At 36.7% G+C, this 15714-nt stretch overlaps 1 protein-coding gene and 1 long non-coding RNA gene across 2 annotated transcripts in view; one reads left to right on the top strand and one right to left on the bottom strand.

Moving 5' to 3' along the window:
- Positions 1-15714, top strand: part of ko (Stork-head domain-containing protein knockout) — a 240075-nt gene that overhangs the window by 121299 nt on the left and 103062 nt on the right. The window contains exon 3 of the mRNA XM_034968385.2: positions 12761-12956. Coding sequence (XP_034824276.1) covers positions 12761-12956 — 196 coding nt within the window. The remainder of the gene's footprint in view (positions 1-12760; positions 12957-15714) is intronic.
- Positions 1-15714, bottom strand: part of LOC138402369 (uncharacterized) — a 352933-nt gene that overhangs the window by 298134 nt on the left and 39085 nt on the right. The gene's annotated exons all lie outside the window — the stretch shown is intronic.

Genomic DNA, 15714 nt, shown 5'->3' with positions numbered 1-15714 from the left:
TTTATTTGTCATCATATTTTTTAGTGTATCAACCCAAATGCAAACCTGTAGTTTAACACAGGTCATTTTATTAACCCGCACAAACTTTTAGTATTGACTGTCCTATATTACACTGATATATTAACTATCTATTTATTAGCAAACACATGGCTACAATATAAATCAAATCAGTAATGCTAACACATCTATAAATCATGGTGGTCGTGTAATCCTGTTCTCGATCACTATCAATGATATTAATGAACTTATCGGACTGACATACGATCAATACTGGCTTAACGCAAGTACTGTATGTGTCTATTTGTCTGTCCATGACATGAATATGTCTTATCTGTGTAAATGGAAAAATCGCCCTATAAACATAAAATCTACTTTACCTATGTTAGGTACTTGCACAAGGACTGATTAAGTATGGATTTAGTTAAATTTTGTAATGTTGACACTTTTTGGCAAAACCATAATACGGTTGCCAAAAGCTTCGATATAAATGACAAGATATGGTCAAGCGAACAAAATTTTTCACGGTTTAGAAACCAAATAAATTAGATACTAATGAACGACCCGTTTGAAATCTAGACGTCACTGAGGTTGAATTAGTGCATAAACACCAATGAGTCGGTGCAATTTTGTTTGTTCAATAACCCTGTCCATATGAAGTAATAATATATAGGTCAAAAAGAGACAGCATTAAAAAGGGTATCCTGAAATTTGTATGCGAGTTGGGCTATTTTGCATCTTAAGCTTAACCTGTCTTAAAACATCGGCAATCCAGAATGGATTAGGATGTAAAACATTGGCAGGGTAGTTTTTTTTTTAATCATTACTTGTTCTTTACATGAATTCAGCAGATTTCTGGGCCTCGTTTCGTATCATCTGTTCACTTGTCTACGATTGCGCTTTCCGGTGCCATTCCAACATCGATATGATAAGCTGACTGACTGACTGACTGATCTATCAACGCACAGCTCAAACTACTGGACGCGGATCAAGCTGAAATTTAGCATGCAGATAGCTATTATGATGTAGACATCCGCTTAGAAGGGATTTTTGAAAACTAAACCCCAAATGGGATAAAATACGGGTTAGAAACTTGTGTAGTTAGTCCCCGTGGATGAAGTCGGGGGAATAAGCTAGTCTATAGATAAATGGTACCGGAAAACTGTTATTATTGCTAATTTGCCTACTAGCGCTAATTCATAACTAATTGTAGTTTATCTACTTAGGAAATTAAAATTAACCTGCGATCAGCTGTAGGTAATAATCTCTACCTATGCCTAACAACCGTAGTAGGTATGGTATGTAGAAATTATCCACTGAATTACATCTTTAAGGCTTGAGTCCACACAATGCGTGAAGGAACGTGTCCAATATGGCTCCGGACCAGACGAGAGTCAATTTAGAAATCATACATTTTCAATGGAAGGAATTCAGAATCTCTCACTTAATAAGATCACAACCCTCACCACTGCGCCAAAGAGGTCGTCAATATCCTTATCCATACTTACTAAAACTATAAATGCGAAAATGTATTTTTTGTCTGTCTCTCTGTTACCTTTTCTCAGGTCATCCGATGTTAATGTTTGTTACAGAGATTAATCCTTTTTAGTACATTAAAAAAAGTTTCTATTTTAAAAAGCTTTTTTTTACTTTAAACTCATGTATCTGAAAAAAGCTGTAGAGCACTATGAAGACGGCACCTACTTTACCTTACCGTTACCCTACGCTACCAACGTACCTTCGCGCATTGTGTGTGTAAAAGGCTTTAGATTACACAATTGGCCTCTGACCCGCTGCAGCCAATACAAAATACCTTATAAATTATATCGATAGGAAACACTTACGGTATCTCATTATGCTGTCATGAAAGTCAGACGAATCAACGTCCTACCGGCTACCTGCTTGGATTTATCGATAATTAAAAACATTAGAAAACATATTGACCATACGTAATTACTAATTAAAGAAATGATTTAGCTACCTAATCAGTCATATCGAATTTTGAATTGTGAATTAATTGAAGATTAGTAATTAGTGGTTTTGAATAACTATTTGATGATGGATGATAGAAATAATCTAAGATGAAATACTTAATTTGATCATTTAGCAACAGCTGAAAGAGGCCGATTAAAAAGACAGTCATCATCATCATCATGATCAACCTATCACCGGCTCACTACAGAGCGCGGGTCTCCTCTCAGAGTGAGAAGGGTTTTGGACATAGTCTACCACGCTGGCCATGTGCGGATTGGAAGACTTCACGACACCTTTGAGAACATTATGGAGAACTCTCAGGCATGCAGGTTTCCTCACGATGTTTTCCTCGTCAATCAAAACGCACATAACTCCGAAAAGATAGAGGTGCGTACCCGGGATCGAACCCCTGACCTCCGATTAGAAGGCGGACGTCCTAACCACTAGACTATCACAGCTTCAAGACAGTAGGGAATGGAAAATAATTTCGTCCCAAGTTATATACATTAGGTACTTCTACACCAGCAAACATCAAGTTGCGTGTATTTTCCAAATTCTTTACAGCATTCTGTGGATTTAGTTTAGATCTAGGAATAAACATCCATATCTTAGTTAGATGTTTATCAAATGTCAACAAAAATGCAAAATTTTGATGAACCCCAGGATTTATTTCATGTTATGTCAACAAGTGTCTACTAATTCGAAATCATTTATCAATGTAACAATTAGGTAATCCTTATGAAAAACTTGCAGCTCAGCCGGTTGCTTCTATGTGTAACTTTGTTATTACGGAATTCATCATTGTTAGCCTCGACTCAATAACTTTAGGACATGTCAAAATATTATAAAGTTCAAATGAACTCGATTTGAACTCTTACATGCATTATCTAATAAAAAAAGTATCGTAAAAGGTAAAGTACTGTTGTTCATACCTTTTAAGCTAAGAGACATGGCGAACCTAACGGAAACACTTTCGTTTTCATTTATCATAGAAATAGGTTTATTATGGCCAAAAATAACTCTACCAGTTTCGGTCGCGTAACAATTCTATATTGGTTACTAATAAAATTAAATGCTCAAGTTGTATTCTTAGAGACTACGTAAACGGATATTATTATACAATCAGATTGAAATAACATGCAAACTGTGGAACCAACTCCCATCGGCGGTGCTCCCACTAAATTACAACATGGGGTTATTCAAGGGGCGGACCAACAAATTCCTAAAAGGCCGGCAACGCATCGGCAGTTCCTCTGGTGCTGCAAATGTTCATGGACGGCGGTAATCACTTAACATCAGGTGACCCGCCTGCTCGTTTGTTCGCTATCTCTATTTAAAAAACACTAGGGACTATTTTAAGGCTAATTATGGCGATTTTGATGTGAAGTAAGAATGAAACAAGGCCTTGAAGCATAGACTATTTTATACCGTAGCTGTGGCGTGGAGTCTCAGATCCTTTGTGAATAATTGAAGATTTTATGATACTCAGTAATGAAAAATACGAAGTAGAGATTTTATTTTTGGTTAGTGTGGTGTTTGATTCGATGTTATTTTCACGAAATAAAATCAGTACGCATAATATTATAAATGTAAAAGTTTGTTGGTTTGTTTGTTTGTCCTTCAATCACGTCGCAACGGAGCAACGGATCGACGTGATTTTTTGCATGGGTATAGTTTAAGACCTGGAGAGGGACATAGGCTATTTTTATCCCGGAAAATCAAAGAGTTCCCACGGGATTTTTAAAAACCTAAATCCACGCGTACGAAGTCGCGGGCATCAGCTAGTAAATAATATTTAAAAAGAGCAGCTGCCGAGTTTCTTGCTGGTACTTTTCGGTAGGAAGAGCATTCCGAAACACTGGTAGATGATTCAAAAGCACTTGTAAAAGTTTTTTGAATAAAATCTTTCTATTTCTATCTCCAATAAAATAAATTGAATACAAAATTATTTATAGGCAGTTTCTAGCGTTTAAACTATCGTTTATAATGAAAATTAATTATGGGCAATGCCACACGCAGTTTTGGTACGAATCAATCTGTAATGTACCTACATGCAATGTTAAATAATAATGAATAACTTTCATAATAATTGTTATTATCGTCAATGACTCTATGTAAGAGTTATTAACAGGTTTTTGCTCAATCAAACAATTATAAAGTCTTTAGCCGCTATGGTCAAGTTATTTTGACAGGTTCCAGTTAAGTTCTTGCGTCCATTGATAGGTTTTCAATGGAATCGCTTTCTATTCATTCATACTTGTATGAAGGTACCTACGCACTGCTCTAAAGGTTGTTATTTGTTTGTTTTGCTTTTCACCGGATGCTTTTAAGTTTAATGTAAAACAAATTAGATGATGCAAATACGGACGCAAAGACTTCATAATTCCTCATCTGTGCTTCATAGTAATCTTTTTTAGTTTTTGTTGAAGACCAGCTGATGACCGTGACTTGTTCGCGTGGATTTCGTTTTCAAAATCCCGTGGGGTCGCTTCGATTTTCCGAGGCAAAAAGTAGTATGTGTGCATCCTAGGGATGCAAGCTATCTCCACACCGAATTTCGCCAAAACCGATTAAACGGATGGGCCGTCAAAAGCTAGCAGACAGACAGATTTTTAAAAATAGAAGTGAAAAAAGCGCGTGCATCATCTGTTTGGTGCAGTGATAGTTTGCATCCTGGATATTTTTTATCCCTGAAAATCGAGGTGTGCCCTTGGGATTTTTAATAACCTAAATCCACTCAGACGAAGTCACGGGCATCATCAAGTCTGAATATAAAAATCAGAGCTTTCAAATTAGTAACTTGGGTCGTTGCTTGAATTTCTAAATTCGATCAAGATTTTGTGCCTTTTTTTAAATTTTAAAATTTTGATCGCAGACTGTAGATATACTGCAGCCCTTTACTGAAAGATAAAATATGTAGAGACATGACTATATTACCATATTGTTTTCGGGTGTGAAATAAACCTGCACCGTTGATTCCCATAGCGCACTGTGTCCAATTTTACACCTAAACAATGATTGCGATTGTATGCAAAATGCGTTGGTATTGTTCGATTTTTTTTCACACGTTGTAAGAATATCCATACGCTGTTAACATATTATAATATGTGTCCTTCAGATCTTGCCGACTTCACAGTGTTTGGAACCTATTTTTTTTACCGAATGCCGTATTGAATAATTGAATTGACAAAATTCAAATACGGGTGCGAAAAAGCTCTAAAATTCTTTTGATCAGGTTTTGTCTCAGAATTTTAATGCAAAACTACATCAGCATCATGGTTAACCCATCGCCGGCCGCGCTGAGCACTGGTCTCCACTCTCCTCTCAGAATGAGAAAGGGTTTGGCCTCAGTCCACCATGCTGGCCAAGTGCGGATTTGCAGACTTCACATACTTTTGACAGCATAATGGAGAACTCTCAGGCAGGTAAAATGAAGAAACAATATACAAACCTATTACCTATATATTATTATAGTATACCCTCTTAAATCGTTCAACTATTTGCGTCTTTGGCAACCTGGAGCCCTTTTCCCTTCAATTCTTCCTTCTAAAACTAAACTTGGAAATGAAAATTGGGCTCCTCTTGATAAATTTCCAAAGAAAGCGAGCTTCCTTCGCATGATAGTGGACTTGAGTTCTCTGTCTTTATGGACCATTTCCAGTACCTTGCTGTTCCAGGTTATCTTGAGCATTTTCCTGTAGATCCACATTTCGAAAGCCTGCAAGATTGCTAAATGCTAACTATATATTATGTATATTGTATATGTAACCAAGAAGGTAAACTGTTGAAGCAAACAATAAGGTACTTAAGTTTATTACAATAATAATGAGTAAGAACTAGGAAGATAGGTATTGTTACTACCGATTGTACCTACTATATTGTATAATTACATTACATAATTATTTGTTCGTTGTGCCACTATCGATGCGTTAAGTCAAAATACGGTTCAAATGGTTGGCATTTACGATGACCAGTAAGGTTTAGTACGAGTAGGTATCCATGTCTCGACAACGTTGATAGATTTCTCTTAGCACCTCGTTTAAAAGTCGTTCTTTCAATAATGCCATCGAACTAAATTGATACCTTAAACAAAAATCGTGTTCTGGTGTCAAAATTAGTATCGCATCTAGACATCAAGTTGTAAGAAAAAATAAGTTGCAGCTCGCAATTTTTTTTGTTCAGAATGACCCATTTTGTGCATAGTCCTACATAGAGGTCATTGTTGGTTGTGGTGTTCTTCTGTGTCTGTCTGTGGGGTACGGGCCTCGAGACTGAGCCTCCTTGCCCGGACATGTCCTCTCAAATAGCTTAAACTACCTATACTATTTAGGAGGTAATTGAGTACTACCAAATTAATATTGCACAAAGTTACCGCTTGAGCCGTTGGCTGTAGATTTACGAGCTTGAGCCTTTTAGGTTTGTGAACATTTTACTCTGACGTTATAATATTTCGATATTCGAAATCGATGTACGTTTTCGAGACGTGAAAACTCGTACTAAGGGGTCCAGTTAGCATGATTGAGATTTACGAGTGCGCGTTGGTTACTGTACAGATTTGAGTTTATAGCTACTTCAATTTTGAATGCATACAATTGAGATTTATTGATGCTTAGATACTTGGTTATTAAGTATAAGTTACGGTCAATTGAAATAATCATATAATTTAATTTTATTGTTTGTTTTACGTTTCCGCCTATTAATTTACAGCACCAGTCAGTCATGTAAATAATAGAGTTCCTTTATTATAATGAAAATTATGGGCGACTCAAACGTTTTATATTATTATAGTTTACTGACTTATTAGAATCTAGATGACGCCCACGACTTCATCCGTTTGGCTTTAGGTTTTTAAACTGGGGTTTTAACTCTTTGATTTCCCGGAATAAAATATAGCTTTTGTCACTCTCTGTCTTCTGAATATAAGAAAGGAAAGGTGACTGACTGACTTACTAATCTATCAACGCATAGCTCAAACCACTGTACGGGCATAGGTTAGTTAACTATATTCATGTAAAAAACCCACGTCGATCGATTGAAGGACAAACCAACAAATAAACTTTCGCGTTTATAATATTACTTAGTAGTGATTCGTATGATTAATAAGCAAAAGAAAGAGTGCGAGAAACATTAATTTGTAAAAGCTCTACATGTCCATAAATAAGCTTTCGTTCTCACAGATTTTTTATAGCCACACTTTTTATAGCTTTGTAAGAAACAATGATTCCTTGCATGATTATGCCTGCATGCTACAATAAGAAAATAATGACGCGCAATCCTGGGGTGGGAAGCCTCTCCCACGGGAACCGCCGCCAAGCGTGAAGCTCACAATGTGTGTGTGTTTACATACCATGAGCTTGTGGGAAAGAACTATGAGGCAAAATGGGCGTAAATTAAACCGAAATTAAAATGTATCCCAAAGTAAGTACTACTTAGTAATCAAGAATCAAAGCCACCAAATATAATTATAAATATTACTAGCTTATGCCCACGACTTCGTCTGCGTGAACTACATATATTTTTAACCCCCATTTAGCCCACTTAGGGGTGGAATGTAGAAAAATCCTTTCTTAGTGGATATTTACTCTTTCCAAAGAACACATCCTCCAAATTTCATGTCGCTAGGACCAGCGGTTTAGGCTGCGCGTAGATATATTAAGTCAGTCAGTCGGGACTTAAAATTTTATGTATACACATTAATAAACATTTTCACCCTATGAGATTATATCCTACTAGCTTATGCTCGTGACTTTGTCCGCGTGGACTACAAAAATTTCAAACTCCTATTCCATCCCCTTAGGGATTGAATTTTCAAAAATCCTTTCTTAGCGGATGCCTACGAATATGTCATAATAACTATATATCTCCATGCCAAATTTTAGCCCGATCCGTCCAGTAGTTTGAGCTGTGTGTTGAGTCTTGATAGATCAGTCAGTCAGTCAATCTTTTTTTTATTTAGAAGGGTAGAAGAAGAAGATGAGATGGCATTCATTATTCTGTGAAAATTTGAACCGACCACGCCTTTACTAATGCTCAGATCCTGTAGACCCTTGAGATCACATTGAGAGTTGAGACAGATAGCGAGAACTTAATAATAGGGCCCTGCTTGGCACTGTTTGGGTACGGAACCCTAAAACTTTCAGCTTTTATTAAATACCTCGTCAGAATTTCCCACCAGGTGTTCGGCTATTATGTTCGAGTAAAAGTCGCGAACTCCCAAGATGTGGACGATAACGAGTCGCATTCATTTCCGAGTTCCACGCTTAATTAATTGAATTGTTTGTTGTATTGTAATTAGCTGTACGGACACCATTGCAGGTGTTAAACAAAAAGTGTAATTAAAAGAAAAACATGTAATTATAATCTAGGAACAAGTTGCAAGAAGTTACAAGTTTATTTACAAGCTTTTATATAATTAACAATTATAATTACAAGCCTAGCCATTATAATGATAATCATCATTATATTCAACCGATCGCCCGCCCACTACTGAGAACAGGTCTCCTCTTACAATGAAAAGAATTTTGGACCCTTTTCAAGCTCTTCATGAAGTAGAAATTACAACGACTTCTATGTAATTGTAGTAGGTAGGAGTAGAAGAGTCATTCCAAACAAAAATGTTTGCGGGCTGAAACTCGTATTTATTTTTACTAACAACTTGATGCCCAGAGTAACTTTAGTAATAATTATTTTGACACCTTCATAAAATACGATTTTTGTTGGCACACGCAAATTCAAGCACCTAATGCAAGTTTGCTCCACAATACTTTCAATCACACCTGTACCCGTAGTACAAGATTTTACGTCTCACCAAACCAAACCAAATTCGAGAGTCGAAATACTTCCGCGTTACAGCCTAGTAAACTGGATCTGAAATGCCTTGTTTTAAACCTCAAGTTTGTCTACACTTCTACAGCCAGCGCTCCAAGCGAAATTGAAATCAGTGGCATTGAATATTTGACTTCAATTCAAGGCTGTTTAGGTCCATTTTACTGTAACGTGGAAGTATTTCGACTCTCGAATTTGGTTTGGTTTGGTGAGACGTAAAATCTTGTACTACGGGTACTGATGTTTAGTAATGATGCAGCCCTAGCATGTTTGCCTAGATAATCCCATGCACGATTGATTCGATAACCTTGTTATGCCTTGACTGAATGCTACAGATTCTGTCATCTGCTGTTACTGCATATGCACGGAAATTATATACTTACCTCTTTGAAACTCTGTAGTTAGATTATTTTATCCACTTTTTCTTACACAAGTTGTTCAAATCTCGTTTCCTGGTCATACACGATCGAGTTTATCGTCAAGTTTGCATCGGTGTCCAGTAAAGCAGTGTGAGGAACTCTCGGTTTGATCCTGAATCGACGATATCTTCTTCTTCTTCCCTTCTAAATATAAAAAAAGATCTGACTGACTGATCTATCAACGCACAGCTCAAACTACATACACCGTCAAGTGTAACTAACAATTAGGTAGGTTAAGTACCTGGTCTGGTACGTAGTGTTAAAATGAAGTCATAAGCCATAACGTACTGTGAATACTTACCACAAAACTGCTTATAAAAAGTAACGATTGGACATGTTTCCAGTTTTTTTTAACTCACGGCATACACAAGTTACACCAAATTATTAAATATTTCACACAATTTTCGTACTTATTCAAATAATTAGATGGATCAGATTTCTTTGCGATTTCTTGTCAAATTCCATGAACCTTACTGTCAAGCTGTATAATAACTTGATGTCATCTAACGATACCTCGAATTTGGATGATGTCATGGTTCGTAACCATTTTCTTAGCTGTATACTGGCACCAATTCCGTTGTCTTTCTCTAAACTAAATTTAGAGTATCTGCATCCTTTTCTTTTTAACAATGCTAAAAAGGGACAGAACATGAACTTTACATTTAAAGGCTCTAAATTTTAGTGCACGCTACAAATTTAAACAGTAGGCTCGCGACTGTGCGCTAAAATCACGGGTTTTAGCATCTTAAAATTAAATTTAAAACTGTCAAACTGCGTCTGTCCTCTCATATTACATTAGTAAGAAGAGGATGCGAATAGTCTAAAATTAGGTTGTGCTCAGAATCAGTACCACTGTGGTCATAATATAAGGTCATTCACATAACCATAATGTTCAAACTTCAAACACGGTAATATTTTTGTCTCGCTAAAGATCAAAATAACGGGTAGAACTTAATGTACCTACCTACCTATAATTTGGGTTGATTATACCGCGCACTCATTTGCATCTATGCTAAGTTTATGATAAAGTTTGCAAGTGTTTTATATGTTAATTTGACCAACCGTTAAATCCTAGCACCCATTATATTAATTCTATTATAAAAGCTACTTAATGCAGAGATACAGTATATCTAAATATATAAAAGGAAAAGGTGACTTAATGACTGATCTATCAATGCACAGCTCAAACTACTGAACGGATCGAGCTGAAATTTGGCATACAGATAGCTATTATGACGTAGGCATCTGCTAAGAGAAAGGATTTTTGAAAATTCAACCCCTAAGGGGGTGAAATAGGGGTTTGAAATTTGTGTAATCCACGCGGACGAAGTCGCGGGTATAAGCTAGTTATTCATAAGCTCTCCAAAGTAAGAGAACAATATCCTGTAGAGTGGGTCTAAATAATGCATTGTTTCTGACTTTACCTCTTTAAGTGCAAACGAGAATTTCTATTACCATCAATCTAGGTAACAGGCGCTTGTTAAATCGATTTACAACGTTTCTGAATTGATGCAGATGCTAAAACTATGAAAGCGGCCGTGCAGTTTTGAATTGCGTCTTGCAGTTATTACTGACAATCTGGGGAATATTTACTTGTCTTGCACGCGAGCTTTAGGTCTATTTTTTTATTCTACATTTTTTTTAAAGAATATTAGCCATGTTAAATGACTAATATTCCCCTTTCCTCTCCAATTAAGCGTCAGGCTTGTGCTAGGAGTAGGTACGGCAATAGTGCAACGGGCGGGGTTTGAACCGTCGACCTTTCGGTTTTCAGTCCACTCCTATACCGGTTCAGCTATTGAGGCTCTAATTATACAGACGGAGGGACATGGCGAAACTATAAGGGTTCCTCGTTTACCACGGAACCCTAAAAATGGCGAAATGTATGCACTTTAATGTGTGGCTGAACATCAGTCGGGGTTTTATTGGAAACTTTTTAAATAACTTGTTTAATTTATTAACTGTAAATAATCAGTAATCAATTTGACGTAGGTAGAAAACCTATTTCACCACAGATATGTCCAGATTTGCAACTAGCGTGGCCCCCTCAGTCCCTCGCTCAAGCAGATTTTCTTACTTGTGAATTAATGTCATATCTTCTACACTTCACGTTGTTTGTCAAATACTCACGTACAAATACGTTTTGACAAACAAAAAAAAGTGGCCACGGTGATAAGGACAAAGCATAATCATTTTGTCACGTTCTAACAAGAGCTTAAATGCATTTAGCTATCTCGCTCTAACAGTAAGTGTCACAATAGGGCTACTTCTAACAGTCCTTATTCTGAGTATTTCACAGTAGATTCGTGATTCATTTTACGATGCTATTTTACTTAAGCGTCGTTTAGTTATTTAAATATTATAACCAGTAACAAAATTTCGCGAGTAATGTGTATTTAAATAATGCTGTATACATTACATGTTTTAACACAATGATGTTATCGGATTCCGTCTTGCCTAGCGCTAACTTACTGTTGTAACTATTGTACCTATTTTTTAACACCACGATGTTATCTGACTCCTCGCTTTACGTTAATTAACATGTTCGAAACAGTGAGAAATATTCGGCCAAGTGTTGCAATTGCCATTTGCTGAGAAGGCGAAATACGATATTACGAAACGATAAAGGACGTTTTTGAAGTCGGCTAAAAGGCGCGACTTTGGGTCAAGGCAATGCAAATATCGTGCAGGAGGTATGTACTTGAATGAGGAGAAATGTACGCTCGCTTTCTTGGTAATTTTAACATCATAATAAGCTGAAATTGCTGCCAGTCGGGTCACGTTTTGTACTAGGAAATAAAAGTGAAAATAATTTAGAGAAAGAAAACTTTTAATAAATCTTACCCAGTCTCGCTATAACTCAATTTTCCTATAACTTTTCTTCGAACGATTTTTTATCGTTTTACAATTAATAAGATCTACAGTATACAAAGTTTAAATCTACACACTGCCAATTTTGTATTGTAACCGAATGTTTCGATCAGCTATATTTGTTCTGAGGTTTGCATAGATCAATCGGTATCTGCTTGCCCTAAGAAAAAGCCGTGAGACATCAGACAAAAGTGAAGCTTCTTACGCACTGTATCAAATCTTGTTCTCTGTCTCGCTTACTCATCCATACTAATATTATAAATGCGAAAGTGTGTCTGCTAGCTTTTCACGGCCCATCTGTTCAACCGATTTTGAAGAAATTTGGTACAGAGATAGCTTGGATCCCAGGGAAGGACATAGACTACTTTTTATCCCAGAAAATCACAGAGTTCCCACGGGATTTTTAAAAATCTAAATCTACGCGGGCATCATCTAGTAATATTATATGCAACAATACGTGCTGCTCAACCAGTGTTGATTAATGTGGCTAATACGTTTTTTTAATGTTGTTCATTTTATCACCGCATTCATTCGTAGGTATCAATTACTTTTTGAGTTAGGTCCCCATTATAAATATCTGTGAAGAAGCTTCACTTCAAAACCTTTTTAGTGATTCAACAGTCCATAAAATAACCAACAAAGTTTTTAAACCTTTATTTTGTTTTGTTTCACAGAGTTTCCTGGCCGCAAACGCAAAATGCTGGTGGGCGGGGGCCCTCGCAGCCGCTACCGCGGAGCTGCGCTACGCCGGCTACGTAGCCCCAGGGGTCCTCCTGGTGGCGGGGGCCCCGAGAGCATTGGAGACCGTCCGGGGGGCCTACTCCCGCTCAGTGTTGAAACCACCGCCGACTTACCTCATTTGCGGCCTTGGTGAGTATTGTTTTACTCATGTTTCTATTACTTGAAAAAAAAATTATACTCTCCAACAACTCTTTAGAACTAGGTACATCTACTTATACGTCTTGAATGCGTTAATATTTCATTGATGGACTTTTCAAGAATAATCTAATAACTTTATTGATCCAAAGAATACCTATGTAAAATATGAAAATTGACATACAAAACTTATTCCATGTTTAGGTCTTGGTTTTACAGCAACGGTCTTACAAAAACTTTAAACGCTTTAGACTTTAACCCGTCTATCCCATCCAACGTAAGATACTACTAATACTTTTAAAAATATTAATATCTATAAACCATTATCTTCTGATTTTTGTTCGGCGTAAAAAATCTACGGTGTAACAACTTTTCTTTCCCCGATTGTTAATCTATGGTACGCCGTTTAGGCATACCTACTCACGATCAGTGAAAAGACCCCCACAATCCCACATATTTATCCTTTTTCAGCCATCAAAAGTTAGGGGAGAACCCTTTAATACGTATTTTAATCCCTCGAAAACCTCAAGAACCTTATTTAGCCGATTCATACATTGTCATGTGGAAGGAGGTCTTCAATTTTTGTGCCCTCACAGGAAGTGTAGGTTTAAAACTTCCGCGAAACGAAAAGGGGTAGAGTTTTTCATGAAAAAATAAAAATAAATTTGTAGGGATCGCAAATGACTAAAGTAGGGATTCCAGCTGCAATTCTTGGATTGAGATATTATATAGAGCGAACTTTGAATTTGTTCAGAATTAAGACATTGTTAAAACGAGATAGCGTTACATCACTGACATAAGTCCGTATCGTTTTAACTGAAACTTACATCTGAGCAAAGTCCAAGTACGCTCTATTATAGATCTCAGCCTTAGATTTTTGTAAGTTGAATGTTTTTATTCAAATAAACTCATACAAAGTGCTTTCTAATCATCGAGTGAATCTACCATTTTGGTTCGGAAAGTCGTTCCTACCAAAAATATCCAGCTAGTAACTTGGATATATTATAATGTTATTAGTAGTTATATTAATAGGTACGTAGAGTAAGCTTATTCTTATCTATGTAAATAAGTTTATTTACATCATTTATTTATTTTTTATTTTATTTACTAGGAACACACACAATACATTAATTTAACACAAACTACGACACTTATAAACAAACACAGGCTGATAAATGTATCTATAAAATGTGTACACAGCATTTGCAAAATATCTAGATAAATAAAAAGAACTTAACTAACTACTTAACTAAAAAAATAACTAAGTTACTTAGGAGATGAACCCACCGTAAAATGATAAGAGCTTTTTTTTGAATGCAGTAGCTGAGTCATGAAATATATCGATGTCAGGTATCTTTTTTGATATTTCGTTAAATTTTGCACATATACGCATAATTGGGGCTTGATTTCCTAGATGAGATTTGGTGAAAGGTATGTGGAAGATTTTTGGGGATATAAAACTACGGGAGTGTCTATGTGGAACAGATAAGGATATTCGATAAGAATAAGCGAGTAAATCGCGATTATGATGTTAAGATATACATGAGTATAGTATTTATTACGTCGTAGGTATGTGTAAATACTACACTTACAAAAAAAAAATTTTTTTCATTTTAATTACAGATATTTAATTTAATTATAGCGTTGGTGCTATAATTCGAAAGTGTCAGTGCTATTGATAAAATCTTTATAAGAATCATGTAGGTATTTACATTGCGTAAAATTTTAACTCCTCACAGCTGGTCAAGGCACTTTTTCTTCATGGTCAATTAATCTGGGACATCCGGTGTAAGTTTGAGTTATAGGTATCTATCTACTTGTAATTTGCTTTGACAATATCATTTTGATATTATAAGTAGGCATTTTAATCATCTGCCTTCTCACTCTGAGGGGAGACCCGTGCTCTGTAGTGAGCCAGTGGCGATGGGTTGCCCGTGAAGATTATAATCATCATCATCATGATCAACCCATTGCCGGCCCACTACTGAGCTCGGGTCTCCTCTTAGAATGAGAAAAGTTTTAAGCCATTATCTACCACGCTAGCCCAGTGGGAATTGGCAGATTTCACTCACCTTTGAGAACATTAAGGAGAACACACACGCATGTAGGTTTTCTCACGATCCTTGAATACTTGTCCTTGAATACTGGCTTTATATTATTGTGGTACTTAGTATATCTGCAATACAATAACAATCGTCGTCCTTGCAAGGCCGTGGGTCGATCGCGTGGGATCGTATAACATGCAGCCGTTGTTAACCGTAGGAAAACGGGATTTTTGAAGACCAGTCGCACTTGACCTTAACTGGTTTATACTCGTGATTAATTCCTAGACAAGTTGTATTCAGGTTTTAAATGATTTGATGGTTGACTAGAAGAATATATAAATAGATGTGTCGTTTTGTGCATCAAAATTGCGTCAGTGCCTACAATATTAGGACTGTTGTTCAAGCATGTTTGTGTTTTGATAACAATTATTTATCTTACTAGATACGACTTAACCTCAGATTGGGAACACCACTGTGCCATCAGCACAGATGTCCGTGTGGAAAAGAGCTTGATAAATTTGGAATCCACGGACTCTCTTGCCAAAGGAGCTCTGGTAGGCTGTTTAGGCATGGCTCTCTTAACGATACAATTAAAAGAGCTCTTGCCACCATAAATATTCCTGCGCTCATTGAGCCGGCAGGGATTAGTCGGGATGATGGCAAGAGACCTGATGGATTGACGCTGGTTCCCTGGGAACGGGGACGGG

Source organism: Maniola hyperantus, chromosome 5 (assembly GCF_902806685.2).
Source record: "Maniola hyperantus chromosome 5, iAphHyp1.2, whole genome shotgun sequence".
In the NCBI taxonomy this organism is placed as follows: Eukaryota; Metazoa; Arthropoda; class Insecta; order Lepidoptera; family Nymphalidae; genus Maniola; species Maniola hyperantus.
Note: the sequence above shows the minus strand (reverse complement) of the source record. Positions and strands in the feature narration are given on the sequence as shown.